Genomic DNA, 17,783 nt, shown 5'->3' on the forward strand with positions numbered 1-17,783 from the left:
TGGCAGGACTGACATATGAGGAGAGACTGGATCGACTAGGCTTATAGTCAATGGAATTTAGAAGAATGAGAGGGGATCTCATAGAAACATATAAAATTCTGACGGGATTGGACAGGTTAGATGCAGGAAGAATGTTCCCAATGTTGGGGAAGTCCAGAACCAGGGGTCACAGTCTAAGATTAAGGGGTAAGCCATTTCGGACCGAGATGAGGAGAAACTTCTTCACTCAGAGAGTTGTGAGCATATGGAATTTTCTACCACAGAAACTTGTTGAGGCCAGTTCGTTAGATATATTCAAAATGGAGTTAGATGTGGCCCTTATGGCTAAAGGGATCAAGGGATTTGAAGAGAGAGCAGGAATGAGGTACTGAAGTTGCATGATCAGTCATGATCATATTGAATGGTGGTGCAGGCTCGAAGGGCCTAATGGCCTGCTCCTGCAATTATTTTCTATGTTACTATCGAACATTAAAATCTTTATTTTCAACAATTTCCATTCCTGGACAGATTTGTGTGCACCTTTGGAAGTGGCTTAGTGAGTTGCAGTAAATGGTGAGATGCAACGGTAGCCCCGCAATGGCGATGAGTGTGAAAAAAATAGCTTGGGCATTGTAGGAATGTTTTATGGTGGTGGTGTGGGGCCAGCCTGGCACATCATGTAGCAGCCAGAGTGTACAGCGTCAAGTGAAGTAAATCTGGTCATGGTGAGGCCATCCCTGGCGTCCCGGGCAGCAACATCAATTGATTGCAGAGAAGGTTGGTGTTGTTGCTGGTCTGTTTGGTGCAGCTGCTGTTGGGGCTGATCGTGGTAGGATTCTGAGGATTAAGGCGAGATAGTTTCAAGAGCACTGATGTTAATGTGATAGATGGCAGGTGAATTTGAGATGACAGAAGCGATGTGTCAATGGTGAGAGAGGTTGTTCCAATGAGGTGACACTAGATAGAGAGATTGCTCCAAAGACTTGCAACCTGCATAAAGCTCAATGTGCCTTCCGAATGCAGTAAACAAGAAGTTCTGATCTTGGAAAGTGAAAGCTGTGAGATGGGAGCTTTTATAACACATTTGCAGCTGTCAGGTAAAGAAATGAATTCTTGCTGACAACTCCCGACGTAGTCACCTGATATGATCTCCGAGCAGTGGGAACCTCGTGGAAAACCTGTAAAAATGGTAAGTTGAGCTCAAAATTAACTTTAACAGCCTCTTAACAAGGTCTTAATTACCTAAATTACCTCCCCCAGCGTTGACAAACCCAACACCTGGGAAAGTAGCATGGCGATGGGTTGACAGCAGTGTCCCGACCCACTGTCAATCATTTAAAATTTAACAGGTGACCCACCACCGATCCTGTTCTCTGAGCACCGGTAAATTTCCGGTCATTGGGTGACGACAACTGACTGAGTCCTTAGGTATTGCTCGTTGAACCTCTGCTGTTCATAATAAACTAATAATTGCTCTGGGGAATCTCAGTGGATGAACATTCAATATGCTCAAATGACATGTCTCTTTTTGCTCTTTATCACAGGTACTAACTTACTAAGCTTTTGTTAAAGGAACAACATTAAGTGCACATTAATTATTCATCTGCTAATATCACCAACAGTGATTTCTAGACTTGTGTACTGTATTTATAACTCCTTGAGACTTGTAAAGGCATTGAAAATCCATACAATTAATAAGCCATCTCCTTTGTCTCCCTGTATTTTCTTCTTCCAAAGTATGAACTTGTATGTGAAGATGCCTGGAAGGTGGATATGTCTCAAGCCTGTATTGAAATAGGCTTTTTCCTTGGAGCACTGATCACAGGCTATGCTGCAGATAGGTACGTGACAGTCACAGTCTGACCATTACCTTGTCTACTTGACTTCTTCCTTGCCTAAGCAAAAAAATTATTTCCATTTGCAGGTTTGGCCGAAAGCTTTGTTTACTGGCTTGTCTGGTTGGAACAGGAGTTGCTGGAATTGTTGTCGCAGTTGCACCAGTTTACCCAGTGTTTGTGATTTTTCGAATCCTGCAGGGCTTCTTTGGAAGAGGGATATGTGTGATCAATGCGGTCATTGGTAAGCCTTAAACAAGAATGTGATTGAATGTAGCAAATGCCTTTTAAAGAAACAATTTTGAATTCGTGACTGCAAACAATGCACACAGAATTCTTAAAGCCGCAGTGGCCTTTCCACTGGACCTTATAAGTTATTCAAAAAGGATATCTACTTTAATCAACAACGTCATTGATTTTTTTAACCTTGTAAAATGTTATTTAAGTGCATTGATTAAGTTATTACCCAGTCAGCAGAAAACACAGCAATTATCAGATTATGTTGTAGAAACTAGCATGCGTTGCACAACTTTTTTGGGTGCCTTTGTCTTCGGGCATGCTCTGGCTTTGCAAAACCAGCAGAGACAAAAATCTACCCTGTTGTGTTATTGCCGGAGTCGTCTCATACTCCAGTGTATTCCACTCACCATCTTTAATGGTGATTGACCCCATTGACCAAGGAAATATGGTGATGAGTGAATCTATTGCAGTATTTTGGTTCTTCATGGCTCAAGGATTTTTTTTTATTCGTTCACGGGATGTGAACACGTTGGCAAGGCCAGCATTTATTGCCCATCTTTAATGCCCTTGAGAAGGTGGTGGTGAGCAGCCTTCTTGAACTGCCATGGTACTTCTGGTGAAGTAACTGTTAGGGAGGGAGTTCCACAATTTTGACCCAGCGACAATGAAGGAACGGCAATATATTTCCAAGTCAGGATGGTGTGTGACTTGAAGGGGAACTTGGTGTTCGCATTCGCCTGCTGCCCTTGTCCTTCTAGGTTGCGGAGGTCATAGAAACATAGAAAATAGGTGCAGGAGTAGGCCATTCGGCCCTTCGAGCCTGCACCACCATTCAATGAGTTCATGGCTGAACATGCAACTTCAGTACCCCATTCCTGCTTTCTCACCATACCCCTTGATCCCCCTAGTAGTAAGAATTACATCTAACTCCTTTTTGAATATATTTATTGAATTGGCCTCAACAACTTTCTGTGGTAGAGAATTCCACAGGTTCACCACTCTCTGGGTGAAGAAGTTTCTCCTCATCTCGGTCCTAAATGGCTTAACCCTTATCCTTCGACTGTGACCCCTGGTTCTGGACTTCCCCAACATTGGGAACATTTTTCCTGAATTTAACCTGTCTAAACCCGTCAGAATTTTAAACGTTTCTCTGAGATCCCCTCTCATTCTTCTGAACTCCAGTGAATACAAGCCCAGTTGATCCAGTCTTTCTTCATATGTCAGTCCCGCCATCCCGGTAGTTTTCTTTGGAACTGAGGAGGCAGAGGGGTGATTTAATTGAGGTGTATAAAATTATGAGGGGTCTAGACAGAATGGATAGGAACATAAGAACACAAGAACATAACAATTAGGAACAGGAGTAGGCCATCTAGCCCCTCGAGCCTGCTCCGCCATTCAACAAGATCATGGCTGATCTGGCCGTGGACTCAGCTCCACTTACCTGCCCATTCCCCATAACCCTTAATTCCCTTATTGGTTAAAAATCTATCTATCTGTGATTTGAATACATTCAATGAGCTAGCCTCAACTGCTTCCTTGGGCAGAGAATTCCATAGATTCACAACCCTCTGGGAGAAGAAATTGCTTCTCAACTCGGTTTTAAATTGGCTCCCCCGTATTTTGAGGCTGTGGCCCCTAGTTTTAGTCTCCCCGACCAGTGGAAACAACCTCTCTGCCTCTATCTTGTCTATTTATCCCTTTCATTATTTTAAATGTTTCTCTAAGATCACCCCTCATCCTTCTGAACTCCAACGAGTAAAGACCCAGTCTACTCAATCTATCATCATAAGGTAGCCCCCTCATCTCCGGAATCAGCCTAGTAAATTGTCTCTGTACCCCCTCCAAAGCCAGTATATCCTTCCTTAAGTAAGGTGACCAAAACTGCACGCAGTACTCCAGGTGCGGCCTCATCAATACCCTGTACAGTTGCAGAAGGACCTCCTTGCTTTTGTACTCCATCCCTCTCGCAATGAAGGCCAACATTCCATTCGCCTTCCTGATTACCTGCTGCACCTGCAAACTAACTTTTTGGGATTCATGCACAAGGTGGCGCAGCGGAAGCGTGCTGGGCCCATAACCCAGAGGTCGATGGATCGAAACCATCCTCTGCTAAAGGCAACTTTTCGCTCGCGGCCTTCCGCGAGAGGTGGGCACCGGAGGGACTGGAGTGCATCATCACGCCCGGCAACCAAATTTTAATTTGATTTTACGTTTTTTAAGTTTAATTTGTTTTAATTGCCGGTGCTTTTAGTGTCCCCCTTCCCTTTTATAGGGGGCACTGGGGAAAATTGTGATTTTAGTGCCCAAAAAAAAAAAAAAGAAAAACACAAAAAAAAGGGGGAAAAAAAAAGGGCCTTGTAAATGTCTGGAGTGTCACCCAGGTCGGGTGGCACCGTTTAATGTTTTTTTGTTTTGCAGATGAACTCCAAAAAGAGTTTCATGCACAAGGACCCCCAGTTCCCTCTGCATCGCAGCATGTTGTAATTTCTCCCCATTCAAATAATATTCCCTTTTACTGTTTTTTTTTCCCAAGGTGGATGACCTCACATTTTCCGACATTGTATTCCATCTGCCAAACCTTAGCCCATTCGCTTCACCTATCTAAATCTCTTTGCAGCCTCTCTGTGCCCTCTACACAACCCGCTTTCCCACTAATCTTTGTGTCATCTGCAAATTTTGTTACACTACACTCTGTCCCCTCTTCCAGGTCATCTATGTATATTGTAAACAGTTGTGGTCCCAGCACCGATCCCTGTGGCACACCACTAACCACCGATTTCCAACCCGAAAAGGACCCATTTATCCTGACTCTCTGCTTTCTGTTAGCCAGCCAATTCTTGATCCATGCTAATATATTTCCTCTGACTCCGCGTAACTTTATCTTCTGCAGTAACCTTTTGTGTGGCACCTTATCGAATGCCTTTTGGAAATCTAAATACACCACATCTATCGGTTCACCTCTATCCACCATACTCGTTATCTCCTCAAAGAATTTCAGTAAATTAGTTACACATGATTTCCCCTTCATGAATCCATGTTGCATCTGCTTGATTGCACTATTCCTATCTAGATGTCCCGCTATTTCTTCCTTAATGATAGCTTCAAGCATTTTCCCCACTACAGATGTTAAACTAACCGGCCTAAGTTACCTGCCTTTTGTCTGCCCCCTTTTTTAAACAGAGGTGTTACATTAGCTGCTTTCCAATCCGATGGTACCTCCCCAGAGTCCAGAGAATTTTGGTGGATTATAACGAATGCATCTGCTATAACTTCCGCCATCTCTTTTAATACCCTGGGATGCATTTCATCAGGACCAGGGGACTTGTCTACCTTGAGTCCCATTAGCTTGTCCAGCACTACCCCTCTAGTGATAGTGATTGTCTCAAGGTCCTCCCTTCCCACATTCCCGTGACCAGCAATTTGTGGCATGGTTTTTGTGTCTTCCACTGTGAAGACCGAAGCAAAATAATTGTTTAAGGTCTCAGCCATTTCCACATTTCCCATTATTAAATCCCCCTTCTCATCTTCTAAGGGACCAACATTTACTTTAGTCACTCTTTTCCATTTTATATATCGGTAAAAGCTTTTACTATCTGTTTTTATGTTTTGCGCAAGTTTCCTTTCATAATCTATCTTTCCTTTCTTTATTGCTTTCTTAGTCATTCTTTGCTGTCGTTTAAAATTTTCCCAATCTTCTAGTTTCCCACTAACCTTGGCCACCTTATACGCATTGGTTTTTAATTTGATACTCTCCTTTATTTCCTTGGTTATCCACGGCTGGTTATCCCTTCTCTTACCGCCCTTCTTTTTCACTGGAATATATTTTTGTTGAGCACTGTGAAAGAGCTCCTTAAAAGTCCTCCACTGTTCCCCAATTGTGCCACCATTTAGTCTGTGTTCCCAGTCTACTTTAGCCAACTCTGCCCTCATCCCACTGTAGTCCCCTTTGTTTAAGCATAGTACGCTCGTTTGAGACACTACTTCCTCACCCTCAATCTGTATTACAAATTCAACCATACCGTGATCACTCATTCCGAGAGGATCTTTTACTGGGAGATCGTTTATTATTCCTGTCTCATTACACAGGACCATATCTAAGATAGCTTGCTCCCTTAAGGTTCTGTAATATACTGTTCTAAGAAACAATCCCGTATGCATTCTATGAATTCCTCCTCAAGGCTACACCATGCGATTTGATTTGACCAATTGATATGTAGGTTAAAATCCCCCATGATTACTGCCGTTCCTTTTTCACATGCCTCCATTATTCCATTGATTATTGTCCGCCCCACCGTGAAGTTATTATTTGGGGGCCTATAAACTACGTCCACCAGTGACTTTTTCCCCTTACTATCTCTAATCTCCACCCACAATGATTCAGCATTTTGTTCATTAAAGCCACTATCATCTCTCACAACTGCCCTGATATCATCCTTTATTAACAGAGCTACCCCACCTCCTTTCCCTCTTGTCTATCTTTCCGAATTGTCAGATATGTTTAATTTCCCGTCTTGGCCACCCTGCAACCACGTTTCAGTAATGGCCACCAAATCATACCCATTTGTAATGATTTGTGCCGTCAACTCATTTACTTTGTTTTGAATGCTGCGTGCATTTAGGTAAAGTGTTTTAATACTAGTTTTTAAACCATGATTTTTAGTTTTGACCCCTCTTGCAGCCCCTTTATATTTGTACATATAGGGCCCAAGTTTCCACATGATTTGCGCCTGATTTTTAGGAGCAACTGGTGGAGAACGGATTATCTTAGAAATCGCAATTCTCCACATTTTTTTTTCTGCAGTTCTAGTCAGTTAGAACAGTTTCACTTTGGAACAGAATTTTTTCTTCAAAAGGGGGCGTGTCCGGCCACTGACGCCTGATTTCAAAGTTTCCACAGTGAAAACGTACTCCAAACTAACTTAGAATGGAGCAAGTGAAGATTTTTGTAGAACTGAAAAAACCTTGTCTACACATTAAAACATCAGGCGCAGGTTACAAATTAGGCGTCCAGAACAAAGTGGGGGGGGGGGGGGAGGGGGGGGAAGGGAAGTCATTAAATTCTATAATAAATCCTTATTTATACTTATACAAATATTATACAAATAAATCCAACCTGAATAAAAATTTATAAGCAAAGAAAAGATTAAATAAACCATCTTCCTACCTGTGTGAAAGTGCTTCAGCCAGGGAGAATGCTGCAGCAAGCCTCACAAGTTGAGGCAGCGTTCGTTCCCACGGGGGGGGGGGGGGGGGGGGGCGGAGGAGACAGTGAGAAGGCTGCAGGAAGCCTCACAAGTTCAGCAGTCATTCCCGACGGCAGCGGGGGGGGGGGGGGGGGGGGGAGGCCGTCGGGAAACGACTGCCTCAACTTTGAGGCTTCCTGCAGCCTTCTCACTGCTGCAGGAAGCCTCAGTGCTGATGTGCCGATGGCAATGTGCTTTTATTAAAAAATTTTCAAAAATTAAACAGCTACAAAGAACTACAAAAATGGCCGAGTGCCAATGTTTCCTTCACACTGCGCGTGCGCGAACGCTCCAATGTGTACGTGCAGAGTTGCCGGCAGGAAAAAAACTAATTTAAATGGTACCCGCCCCCTCCCACTAACAAAATCGGCTCGAGTGTAGGCTCCGCCCCCCTGGGCGCCGCGCCAAGCAGACATGGAGCTGCAGGGCGCTCCAGAATCGCGCGTTTTTTTTCCGGCGCCGTTTTCGGAGTGAAAAACGGGCACCCAGCTCGGAGGGGCGCCCGTTTTTTATCGTGTGGAAACTTGGGGCCATTGTCCCTTCCTATCACCTTGTGGTTTACACTTACCCCAGTGCTACTCTGCTCTGTTGCCTCCTGCCTTTTGCATTCTTTCTTGGGGTTCTGTTCATCTGAGCTCTCACCCACTCAAACTGGCTCAGAGCCCTCTCCTGGGTTCCCATCCCCCTGTCAAGCTAGTTTAAAGCCCTCCCAACCGTTCTATCAAAACCACCCGCGAGGACATTGGTCCCGTCTCTGTTGAGGTGTAACCTGTTCGACCGCTACAGGTTCTACCTACCCCAGAAGCAGTCCCAATTGTTCAGGAAACTAAAGCCCTCCCTCCTACACCAACGGGAGAATGGAGAGCAACAGTTCCAACTGTTACAGGACGAGAGAGTGGAGAGCACCAGTTCCAACTGTCGCAGGAGAGAGAGCGGAGAGCACCAGTTCAAACTGTCACAGGACGGGAGAGTGGAGAGCACCAGTTCCAACTGTCGCAGGACGGGAGAGTGGAGAGCACCAGTTCCAACTGTCGCAGGAGAGAGAGCGGAGAGCACTAGTTCCAACTGTCGCAGGAGAGGAGAGCGGAGAGCACCAGTTCAAACTGTCACAGGACGGGAGAGTGGAGAGCACCAGTTCCAACTGTCGCAGGAGAGGAGAGCGGAGAGCACCAGTTCAAACTGTCACAGGACAGAGAGTGGAGAGCACCAGTTCCCACTGTCACAGGACAGAGAGTGGAGAGCACCAGTTCCAACTGTCACAGGACGAGAAAGTGGAGAGCACCGGTTCCAACTGTCGCAGGACGGGAGAGTGGAGAGCACCAGTTCCAACTGTCGCAGGAGAGAGAGCGGAGAGCAATAGTTCCAACTGTTGCAGGACGAGGGAGTGGAGAGCACCAGTTCCAACTGTCACAGGACAGGAGAGTGGAGAGTGGAGAGTGGAGAGTGGAGAGAGGTCACGGTGAATAGTGACAGTGTCGTGACTTCTGTATATCATCCACTCCAACGATGTCCCTTTTAGGGGGTTGGAAGAACATGATCCGTCTTCCCCCCCACCCGTGTCTCTCACTCTCCCCCCAGCCTCTCTCTCTCGATCTCAGCCCCAGGGCCGCTGCTCTCGGCCCCACGCTGGCCAGGGGGAGGGGAAAGAGTTGGAGCCTCAGGTCCTGCTTCTCGGCACCACGTGGAGGGAATGATTCAGGCCGGGAGGGGGATGGAGCTTGACAGGGGCGGGGCTTGTCACATGTCTGTCAGAAAAGTGCAGTACGGGCAGGAGGGGCAGGGCTGGACAGACGCCTGTCTGTCAAAAAAAGTTCAGTACAAATAGTTACATCGTTTTAATTCTTTTTCTAACCCCTCCCCTACCAGTTGAGCCAGGAATGAGCTGAATTCTCTGTTGAATACTTAAAACAACTCCACAGTATTCATTGTGTTAGTGCTAATCTATTCCATAAGTCAATTGGTTTAAATGTGAAGAAGTTCTCCCCTACATTTACTCTGTTGCAACTTCAGCTTATAGTCCCACACTCCAGTTCTGGTAAAATTGTATAAAATATCTGTCATCATTCACATTATCAATTACCTTCATTGTTTAAAAAGTTTGGATTGATATCCTTCCAATCTGTCCAGCACAAATAGGGTAGCTTCCTTAATTTCTCTTCAGGCTCAGGGTGTCAAATGCTTTGACAATAATATTAAAACTCTTGTTAATCTTTAGCAATACTGTTTCATATTATGTTAAAGGCTATCTAGGTGGTGTTTGAAATTGTGCTAAAAACTTGTTTGTCAAATGTGGGCAAATACATACAAATGAATAAAGTCCTTCTATAAATGTGTGTAAGCATTATTGGGTTCATAAGGAAAATAATGCATTAGAAGGGTATAACAGAACTTTTGGCTCGTGGTTTGACTCAAGCTCTTTTGTAACGTTGGTTATGAGTTAAACAGAATAAAATGTTAAAAATGTGCTGATTCAAACAATATGAAAATGTTTGTAATTTATTCTTATTGCTGTATCCACCCATTCTTTAGCCAGGGTGATGAAGTGGGGGAGGTAGGGGAGAACAGCAATCTGGTCTGGTCTTCAATAGCGAATGTGGACGAAGTAGGAGCTATTGGTGCGCACTGTAAATGTAAAGTGTGAGTAAAGCGATGTGATCCAATTCTGGGATGTTTATGGATGTGAGGTGTAAGTAAAGGGATCTGATCCATTTGTAGAATGCCTTCCCAAAGGTCATTTTCACGAGCATGGGGAGGATGTCCCACTCTGCACATTTGAATGCTTCCTCTGCTTGATCTGAGAGAATGTGAGTGGAGGTTCAGTGTCACTGTCGTGGAGGACCATGATAAATAGCTGCCTGGTGTTCTTTGATTGGACAAGTATCTGAAGCCCCTTTCGTCTGGGTAGATGGGATTTTAGATTTTGGTCTGTATTTTATAGTTGTTACTGAAGAGGGATATGGATCTGTTGAAGATACATGAAGTGGGCATTTGCCTTTCTTGTGCATTAATGTGGCTGTCTTGAGCATGCCTGTGAGGGATGCTTTTACCTCATATGTTGTGGAAGAGTTTCAGTAGTACAGTCCTACCCACTTAATCTTGCCCGTATCCTAACTCGCACCAAGTCCCACTCACCCATCATCCCTGCGCTCGCTGACCTACATTGACTCCTGCTCCAGCAAAGCCTAGAGTTTAACATTTTCAACACTGCACCAGTGGCAGCTGTGCCTTCAGCTGCCTAGGCCCTAAGCTCTGGAATTCCCTTCCTAAACCTCTCCGCCATTTCAACATTCCATTTATGTTGATGAAGAATTCCATTCCCTTTGTGAACTTACCGTTCATGTCAACATCAACATAAAACTCTGACCCTCTTGTTGACAAATGTTTAAAGTCTTAAACAGCATTAAAGGATTATGTCACTTACTGCTTCTATTGACACTATGTTCAGTAAGTGGTCATCATCATAGGCGGTCCCACGAAGGAGGGTGACTTGCTTCCACATGAGGTCACAGATGTTTCAATGAAGGACCCAATGTTCCAGTCCTGAACTCCCAATTTTAGGGGTGGAAGATGCCTGTGCGTGGATTTTTTTAACGTGTGGTGACCGTTACACATCAGCCATCACACGAGTTTGACAGAGCTAGGTCTTTATCCAGTGGCAAGGGTTAACCAGGATGACTGGAGACCTGCCAAGCTGAATGCTGAGTGGTAGTGCTCTTGTGAGAGCGAGAGTCACTAGATGGTGCTTGGTTTCTTGCTGAATGACTAGGATCCTGAGTTATACAGTGAGTGACAGATACTCGATTGATTAACGTGGTATCAGAGGCTAGGCTACTATTTGCATGTAAATGGATTTTCCGCTGAAGTTACGGCAGTGGAGCAGAAGAAGCCACGAGAAAATTTACACCTTACCTAGTCCAATGCAAACCAAAAACTGGAATGCCCCTCTGAGCCAATTTGATTATTTGTGAAATCTAAATACTGGTGCAGAATCCAAAATCCGGACTTCCGGAATCCGGAATGTTCCGGAATCCACAATGATTGGTGGCAGGGTTGTCCGGAATCCATAAAATGTTCCGGAATCCGGACCCAACGACCCTGCTGACCGAGGTGCCGCTGCTGCCCGACCTCAGGCCTCGCCTCACCGCCCCTACCCGACCTCGGGCCTCGCCGCGGCTGCCCTTACCTCGGGGTCTCGTCGCCAGCCCGCCCGAACACTTCCTCGGTGCCGGGGCTCGCTCGAACAACTCCTTGGCGGCAGGGCCCCGCCCAATGACCTCATCGACGGGGCCGGTGACACAAACAGCTCCTCGACGAGCACCCCTCACCCGCTTTCTGATGTTCCGAAATCTGGAAATACCCGAACCTGGGCTCGTGTGTTTCCGGATTCGTGATGTCAGAAAAACGTTCCGGATTCCGTGTTTTTCCAGACTTTGGAACGGCCTCAGTCCCGAGGGTTCCGGATTTGGGACGCTGCACCTGTACAATTACATAGATTTTTTCTATACACAAAAGAACTGAAGCTACAGTATATAACATTAACACCATGAATTCTAGTTAATGATATAAATATAATGAATTCTAGTATATAGTAACATAATGAATAGAGTATATGATATTAACATTATGAATTCAAGTAAAATATATTAAATTAACACCCATAAATTCTAGTATATTTATAGTAACACCATGGATTCTAGTACCGTGCAGGTATACAACAACAATTTGCATTTATATAGCGCCTTTAACAAAGTAAAACGTCCCAAGACACTTCACGGGGCATTATCTGGCATAATGTGACACCAAGCCACATAAGATGATATTAGGGCAGGTGACCAAAAGCATGGTAGGTTTTAAGGTGTGTCTTAAAGGAGATGTAGAGAGGCAGGTGAGGTTTAGGAAGAGAATTCCAGAGCTTAGGGCCTAGGCAGCTGAAGGCACGGTCGCCAATGGTGCAGCGATGAAAATTGGGGATGCACAAAAGGTCAGAATTGGAGGAACTCAAGAGATCACGGAGTGTTGTCCGACTGCAGGAGGTTACGGAGATAGAGAGGGGCGAGGCCATGGAGGAAATTGAAACAAGGATGAGAATTTTAAACTCGAGGTGTTGGAGCAGGAATCAATGTAGGTCAGCGAGCACAGGGGTGATGGGTGAGCGGGACTTGGTGCGAGTTAGGACATGGGCAACAAAGTTTTTGGATGTGCTCAAGTTTACAAAGGGTGCAAGGTGGGTGGCTAGTCAGGAGAGCGTTGGAATAGTTGAGTCTGAGGGTAACAATGATATGGATGAGGGTTTCAAAAGCAAATGTACTGAGGCTGGGGCAGAGATGGACGATGTTACACAGATGGAACTAGCCGGTCTTGGTGATTCAGCAGATATGGGGTCAGAAACTCATTTCAGGGTCAAATAGGACACCAAGGTTGTGAATCATAGAAACATAGAAAATAGGTGTAGGAGTAGGCCATTCGGCCCTTCGAGCCTGCACCACCATTCAATAAGATCATGGCTGATCATTCACCTCAGTACCCCCTTCCTGCCTTCTCTCCATACCCCTTGATCCCTTTAGCCGTAAGGGCCATATCTAACTCTCCCCTGAATATATCCAATGAACTGGCATCAACAACTCTCTGCGGTAGGGAATTATTCCACAGGTTAACAACTCTCTGAGTGAAGAAGTTTCTCCTCATCTCAGTCCTAAATGGCTTACCCCTTATCCTTAGGCTATGTCCCCTGGTTCTGGACTTCCCCAACATCGGGAACGTTCTTCCTGCATCTAACCTGTCCAGTCCCGTCCCGTCAGAATTTTATATGTTTCTATGAGATCCCCTCTCATCCTTTTAAACTCCAGTGAATACATCAGTCTGGTGAACCTTCGCTGCACTCCCTCAATAACAAGAACGTCCTTCCTCAGATTAGGAGACCAAAACTGAACACAATATTCCAGGTGAGGCCTCACTAAGGCCCTGTACAACTGCAGTAAGACCTCCCTGCTCCTATACTCAAATCCCCTAGCTATGAATGGTGCAGTTCAACCTCAGAGGCTGGCCAGAAAGTGGGTTGCAGTCAGAGAGAGTATATGATATTAACACCCGTGAGTTCTAGTATATGATATTAACACCCATGACTTATAGTTTATGATATTAACACCTGTGAGTTCTAGTTTGATATTAACACCCATGAATTCCAAGTATATATTAATACCTGTGAGTTCTAGTATATGATAGTAACACCCATGAGTTCTAGTATATGATATTAACACCATAAATTTAAGTGTATGATACTAATGTCCATGAATTCAAGTATATATTAACACCCGTGCGTTCTAGTTTATGATATTAACACCTGTGTGTTCTAGTTTATGATATTAACACCCGTGATTTCTAGGGTATGATATTAATACCCATGAATTCTAGTGGCGCTGCAGCATTGAACAGAGTTTTTCTAAGAGTAACAAAAGTGGTTCATTTTCCATACACAAATCCCTTCCTGCTGACGTAATAGCACAACCAAGTTTCACTCATCCCTCAGATGGGCTACTGTGAACATGCTTCTGTCACTGGCAGCCCTAAGGACAACCTGCTTCAGTCAAATGCAAATAACTATACAAATTTGTTGTCTTATTATTGTGTACCTACCATTATAATCTTCAGAGCAAATTGCACTGTTTTCTCTTTTCAGCCACAGAACTGGTTGGATCAAGATACAGACGAGTTGCTATTGTTGTAACACAAGCGGTTTTCTCTTTGGGTATAATGTTACTTCCTGGTTTCGCATATTTGATTAAATCCTGGAAAGGAATCCAAATGGCCATTACCGTCCCAAACTTTGTCTTGCTGCTTTACTGTTGGTAATTTAAATTTACTGCAAACTTTTCCATTGATTAATACTGTATAATAATCACTTAGTGCATGGCAGAATTGATTTTACAAATTTGGTCTCATCCACTTTTAGCTTAATTCCAGAATCTCCTCGGTGGTTGTTATCTCGCAAGAGAATCAAAGAAGCATTGAAAATTGCCCAGGATATTGCACAAAAGAATGGAAAGTGTCTCCCATCAACTTACAAAGAGGTAATAGATTGTGTTTGATACTAGGAATATTGGAAAATCATCACTGGATTTTAAATGCCCCAATGTTGATGCTATATAGAGCATAAACCCTACAAGAGTTTTGGGATACATGTATGTAAAATAAAAATTTACCTTTGGTTGTAGTTTGAATGAGGAAACATGAATTTGAATGAGGAAAGACTCCTGTATCCAATTAACAAATGTTATAATGAAGGCAAACCCAATACCGAATGAATCTTTCAGCATGGATAAGTCTGGCCTTGAATACACTTTGGGGTGATTTTGATGTCACTACTGCTCTGCTTCCATCTAAAAATGATCAGTAGCGAGACCAAAATAGCGAGTAGAGTTGAAGTACTGACTTATCACTTAGTGACCACAATCCCGTTCCAATTTTTGAGTGACTTCAATCTAGGTGGCCGGAGTTTCAATCAGAACCAAACAGGGGGTCTCATGAATATCTAGTCATCAGGGTCAATGATGTAGTTATGACCCCCGACGCCATATTTGTCTCTGCCCGAGTGGCTACCACCAGTTCCTCTTCCAAACCACCAAACATGGGTGGTTGAAGTTGGGAGACAGCCATTTTGAGCACCCATTAAAAAGATCCTTAGCAGTCAGATAAAGCTGCAAACAGATTGGCACTCCTTTTTACTGCATTCGCTCATGGGTTTTGTGCCTTAAAGGCTTCCAATAGTTTATCTCCTTGCTACTGTAGGTGCAGCAAATAATGTGCTCAAAACTGCTGCTCCCTTCCATTCCTGATGCTACTATTCCTTATAAGGTGCTGCTGCATGGCCATCAAAATCATTCGCCCCACCAGATTTCCCATCCCCTGATCAGCAAGCTGCCTTTAAGGAATGCTTTTCCTGCTGGCAGCTTACCAGATTAATGCAAATGGCTCAGGCCCCAGCCAGCCTCATTCAGGCTGGCACAGGGCACATCCTGCCCATACCCAGCTGAGGTACACTGAAACAGAAAATGTTCCCCTTTATGTTCCCACAATTCTGTCTTCCATCAAGCTACATAGAGCGTGGATGATGGGACATTCTGTGTCACAGAGTGTGGAAGATGGAACACTCCAGGGCTCAAGTTTTGGGTGGAGTTGCTCCTATTTTTTTGGAGCAACTAGTTTAGTTTAGAGTATCTTAGAAATCGCAATTCTCAGCATTTAGTTTGCTCCGGTTCTAGTGAGTTAGTTTAGTTTTGTTTTAGTTCAGTTTTTTTTCAAAAGGGGGCGTTACCGGCCACTTACGCCTGTTTTGCAAGTTTAGACACCGAAAAGTTACTCCAAACTGACTTAGAATAGAGTAAGTGTCAACTTTTGTACGCTCAGAAAAACCTTGCATACACTTTAGAATTAGGCGCAGGTAAGCCAGATATCGGCAGCGGGGGCGGGGGGGCGGGGGGGGAAGTTAGAGGGAAGTTAGGGGATTTTCCAAAGCATTAAACACTTCACTTTCTAAAATAAAGAACCATCATCAATAAGAAATTATAAATAAATCAATAAAATAATAAATAAAAAATCATTCAATAAATCAATAAATAAAAAATAAAAAGTTCCTACCTCACCTACCTGTTCAGGAGCACTGGGATCCCGGACAGGGCTAGGGCCTGTGTGCTGCAGGCTGGAAATCGGCACTCTGCCCACTCCAGGAGCCCATTCGGCTAGGACTAGGGGCTGCGTGCTTTGGGCCCCTCATACACAGCCAGCAACACACGCACACAGAATCTGGGGGCCAGGAGCTACTGCGCATGTGCGCAGCTGCCGGCACTCTTTTTGGCCCAGAGCTGTAGCTCCGCGCCCCCGCTGTTGTGCTGTGCCGCGCTGACTGCTGAACAGGCCTGCTGCACTCGAAGAATCGCGAGGTAAGTTTTTGGCGCGCTTTTCATTCCATAAAATGGGCAGGCCTCTCGGAGGTGCGCCATTCTAGCGGATATCGGAAACTTGGGCCCATAGAGGGGATGTGGTGGGAAACCCTAAGTCACATAGAATGAATGGGAAAGGAAAGTTACAGGCATACAATATAGGCAAGAGAGTATACATAAACACACAAGTGGGAAGGAATGAATGCTTGGAAGTTGAGAGCAAGGGGAGAATACATGCAGGGAGCTGGGATGCAGACTCTGAGGTATATAAAAACAGATACTGTTTGGGGAATCAGAGATATGCACTGAGAGGGGAACTGGAAAAGGAGGAGATATCAGGGGCATAGTTAGATGGAGAGGGAAAAGGAGGGGAGAGATCAGAGTCATAGAGCAGAAAATATTACGGCAACATGTTATTTTTTTTCCCCAATTAATTAATGCATAGGAAGAATTTCCTGCTCTTCTTTGAAAAACTGCTGTGGGATCTTTTACAAATTCCTGATTAGACTGACAAGGTGTCAGCTTAACATCTCATCTGAAGGATGACATCATTGAAGATGTCAGGACAAGTTGATAAAGTTGTTAAAAAGCATATGGGAGCCTTGGCTTTATAAATAGAAGTATAGAGTACAAAATTTCACTTGTGTCCAATTCTGGGCACCACAGCTTAGAAAGGATATCAAGAGCTTAGAGAGGGTGTAGAGGAGATTTACCAGAATGTTACTTGGAATGAGAGAATTCAGTTATGTGGAGAAACTAGAGAAGCTGGGATTGTTCTCCTTACAGCAGAGAAGGTTAAGGGGAGATTTAACAGAAGTGTTCAAAATTATCGATAGGGAGAAACTGTTTCAACTGGCAAGAGGGTCGGTAACCAGAGGACACAGATTTAAGATGATTGGCAAAAAGCCATGGGTGGGGGGTGGGGTGGTATGAGGAGAATTTTTCTTTAAATCAGTGCTGTTACGATCGGGAATGCACGGCCTGAAAGGGTGATGGAAGCCAATTCAATAATAACTTTCAAAAGGGAATTGGATGAGTACTTAAAAATGAAAAAAATTACAAGGCTGAGAGAAAAAAGGAGCGTAGGACTAGTTGGTAGCTTTTTCAGAGTGTACGCACAGGCACGATGGCCCGAATGACCTCCTTCTGTGCTGTATGATTCTATCTTTGGCAATGCAGCACTCCCTCAGTAATGCACTGAAGTGTCAGCCTAGATTACGTGTTCAAGTCTCCGGTGGGGTTTGAAGCTAAAAGTTTCTAATTTACAGGCAAGAGTGCTACTGAGCCAAGCTTGTAGAGAAATGGGGCAATGTTTGGGGTGAGTCAATGGGCCCAAGTTTCGGGCCGCACCTAGAACGGCGCAGCCCCGACCTGGACGCCCGTTTCTTGCGCTACAAAGTGCGCCTAAAAAAAACTTCCAGATTCTCCGGCTCCCTGCTGGTCCTCTGGCCCTCGGCGCGGCGCAGCACGAGCAGCGGGGGGCGGAGCTAGGTCCCTGCGCTGAAAACAGTGCCGGGACCTCTGCACATGTGCGCTACAGTGGGCGCACA

At 44.7% G+C, this 17,783-nt stretch overlaps 1 protein-coding gene across 1 annotated transcript in view; it reads left to right on the forward strand.

The window, feature by feature from the left end:
* Positions 1–17,783, forward strand: part of LOC139272753 (solute carrier family 22 member 3-like) — a 58,593-nt gene that overhangs the window by 13,070 nt on the left and 27,740 nt on the right. Inside the window, exons 2-5 of the mRNA XM_070888864.1 lie at positions 1,717–1,836; positions 1,917–2,058; positions 13,974–14,142; positions 14,247–14,364. Of these exons, the coding sequence (XP_070744965.1) occupies positions 1,717–1,836; positions 1,917–2,058; positions 13,974–14,142; positions 14,247–14,364 (549 nt within the window). The remainder of the gene's footprint in view (positions 1–1,716; positions 1,837–1,916; positions 2,059–13,973; positions 14,143–14,246; positions 14,365–17,783) is intronic.

The sequence above is a fragment of the Pristiophorus japonicus genome, chromosome 9 (assembly GCF_044704955.1).
Source record: "Pristiophorus japonicus isolate sPriJap1 chromosome 9, sPriJap1.hap1, whole genome shotgun sequence".
NCBI lineage: Eukaryota > Metazoa > Chordata > Chondrichthyes > Pristiophoridae > Pristiophorus > Pristiophorus japonicus.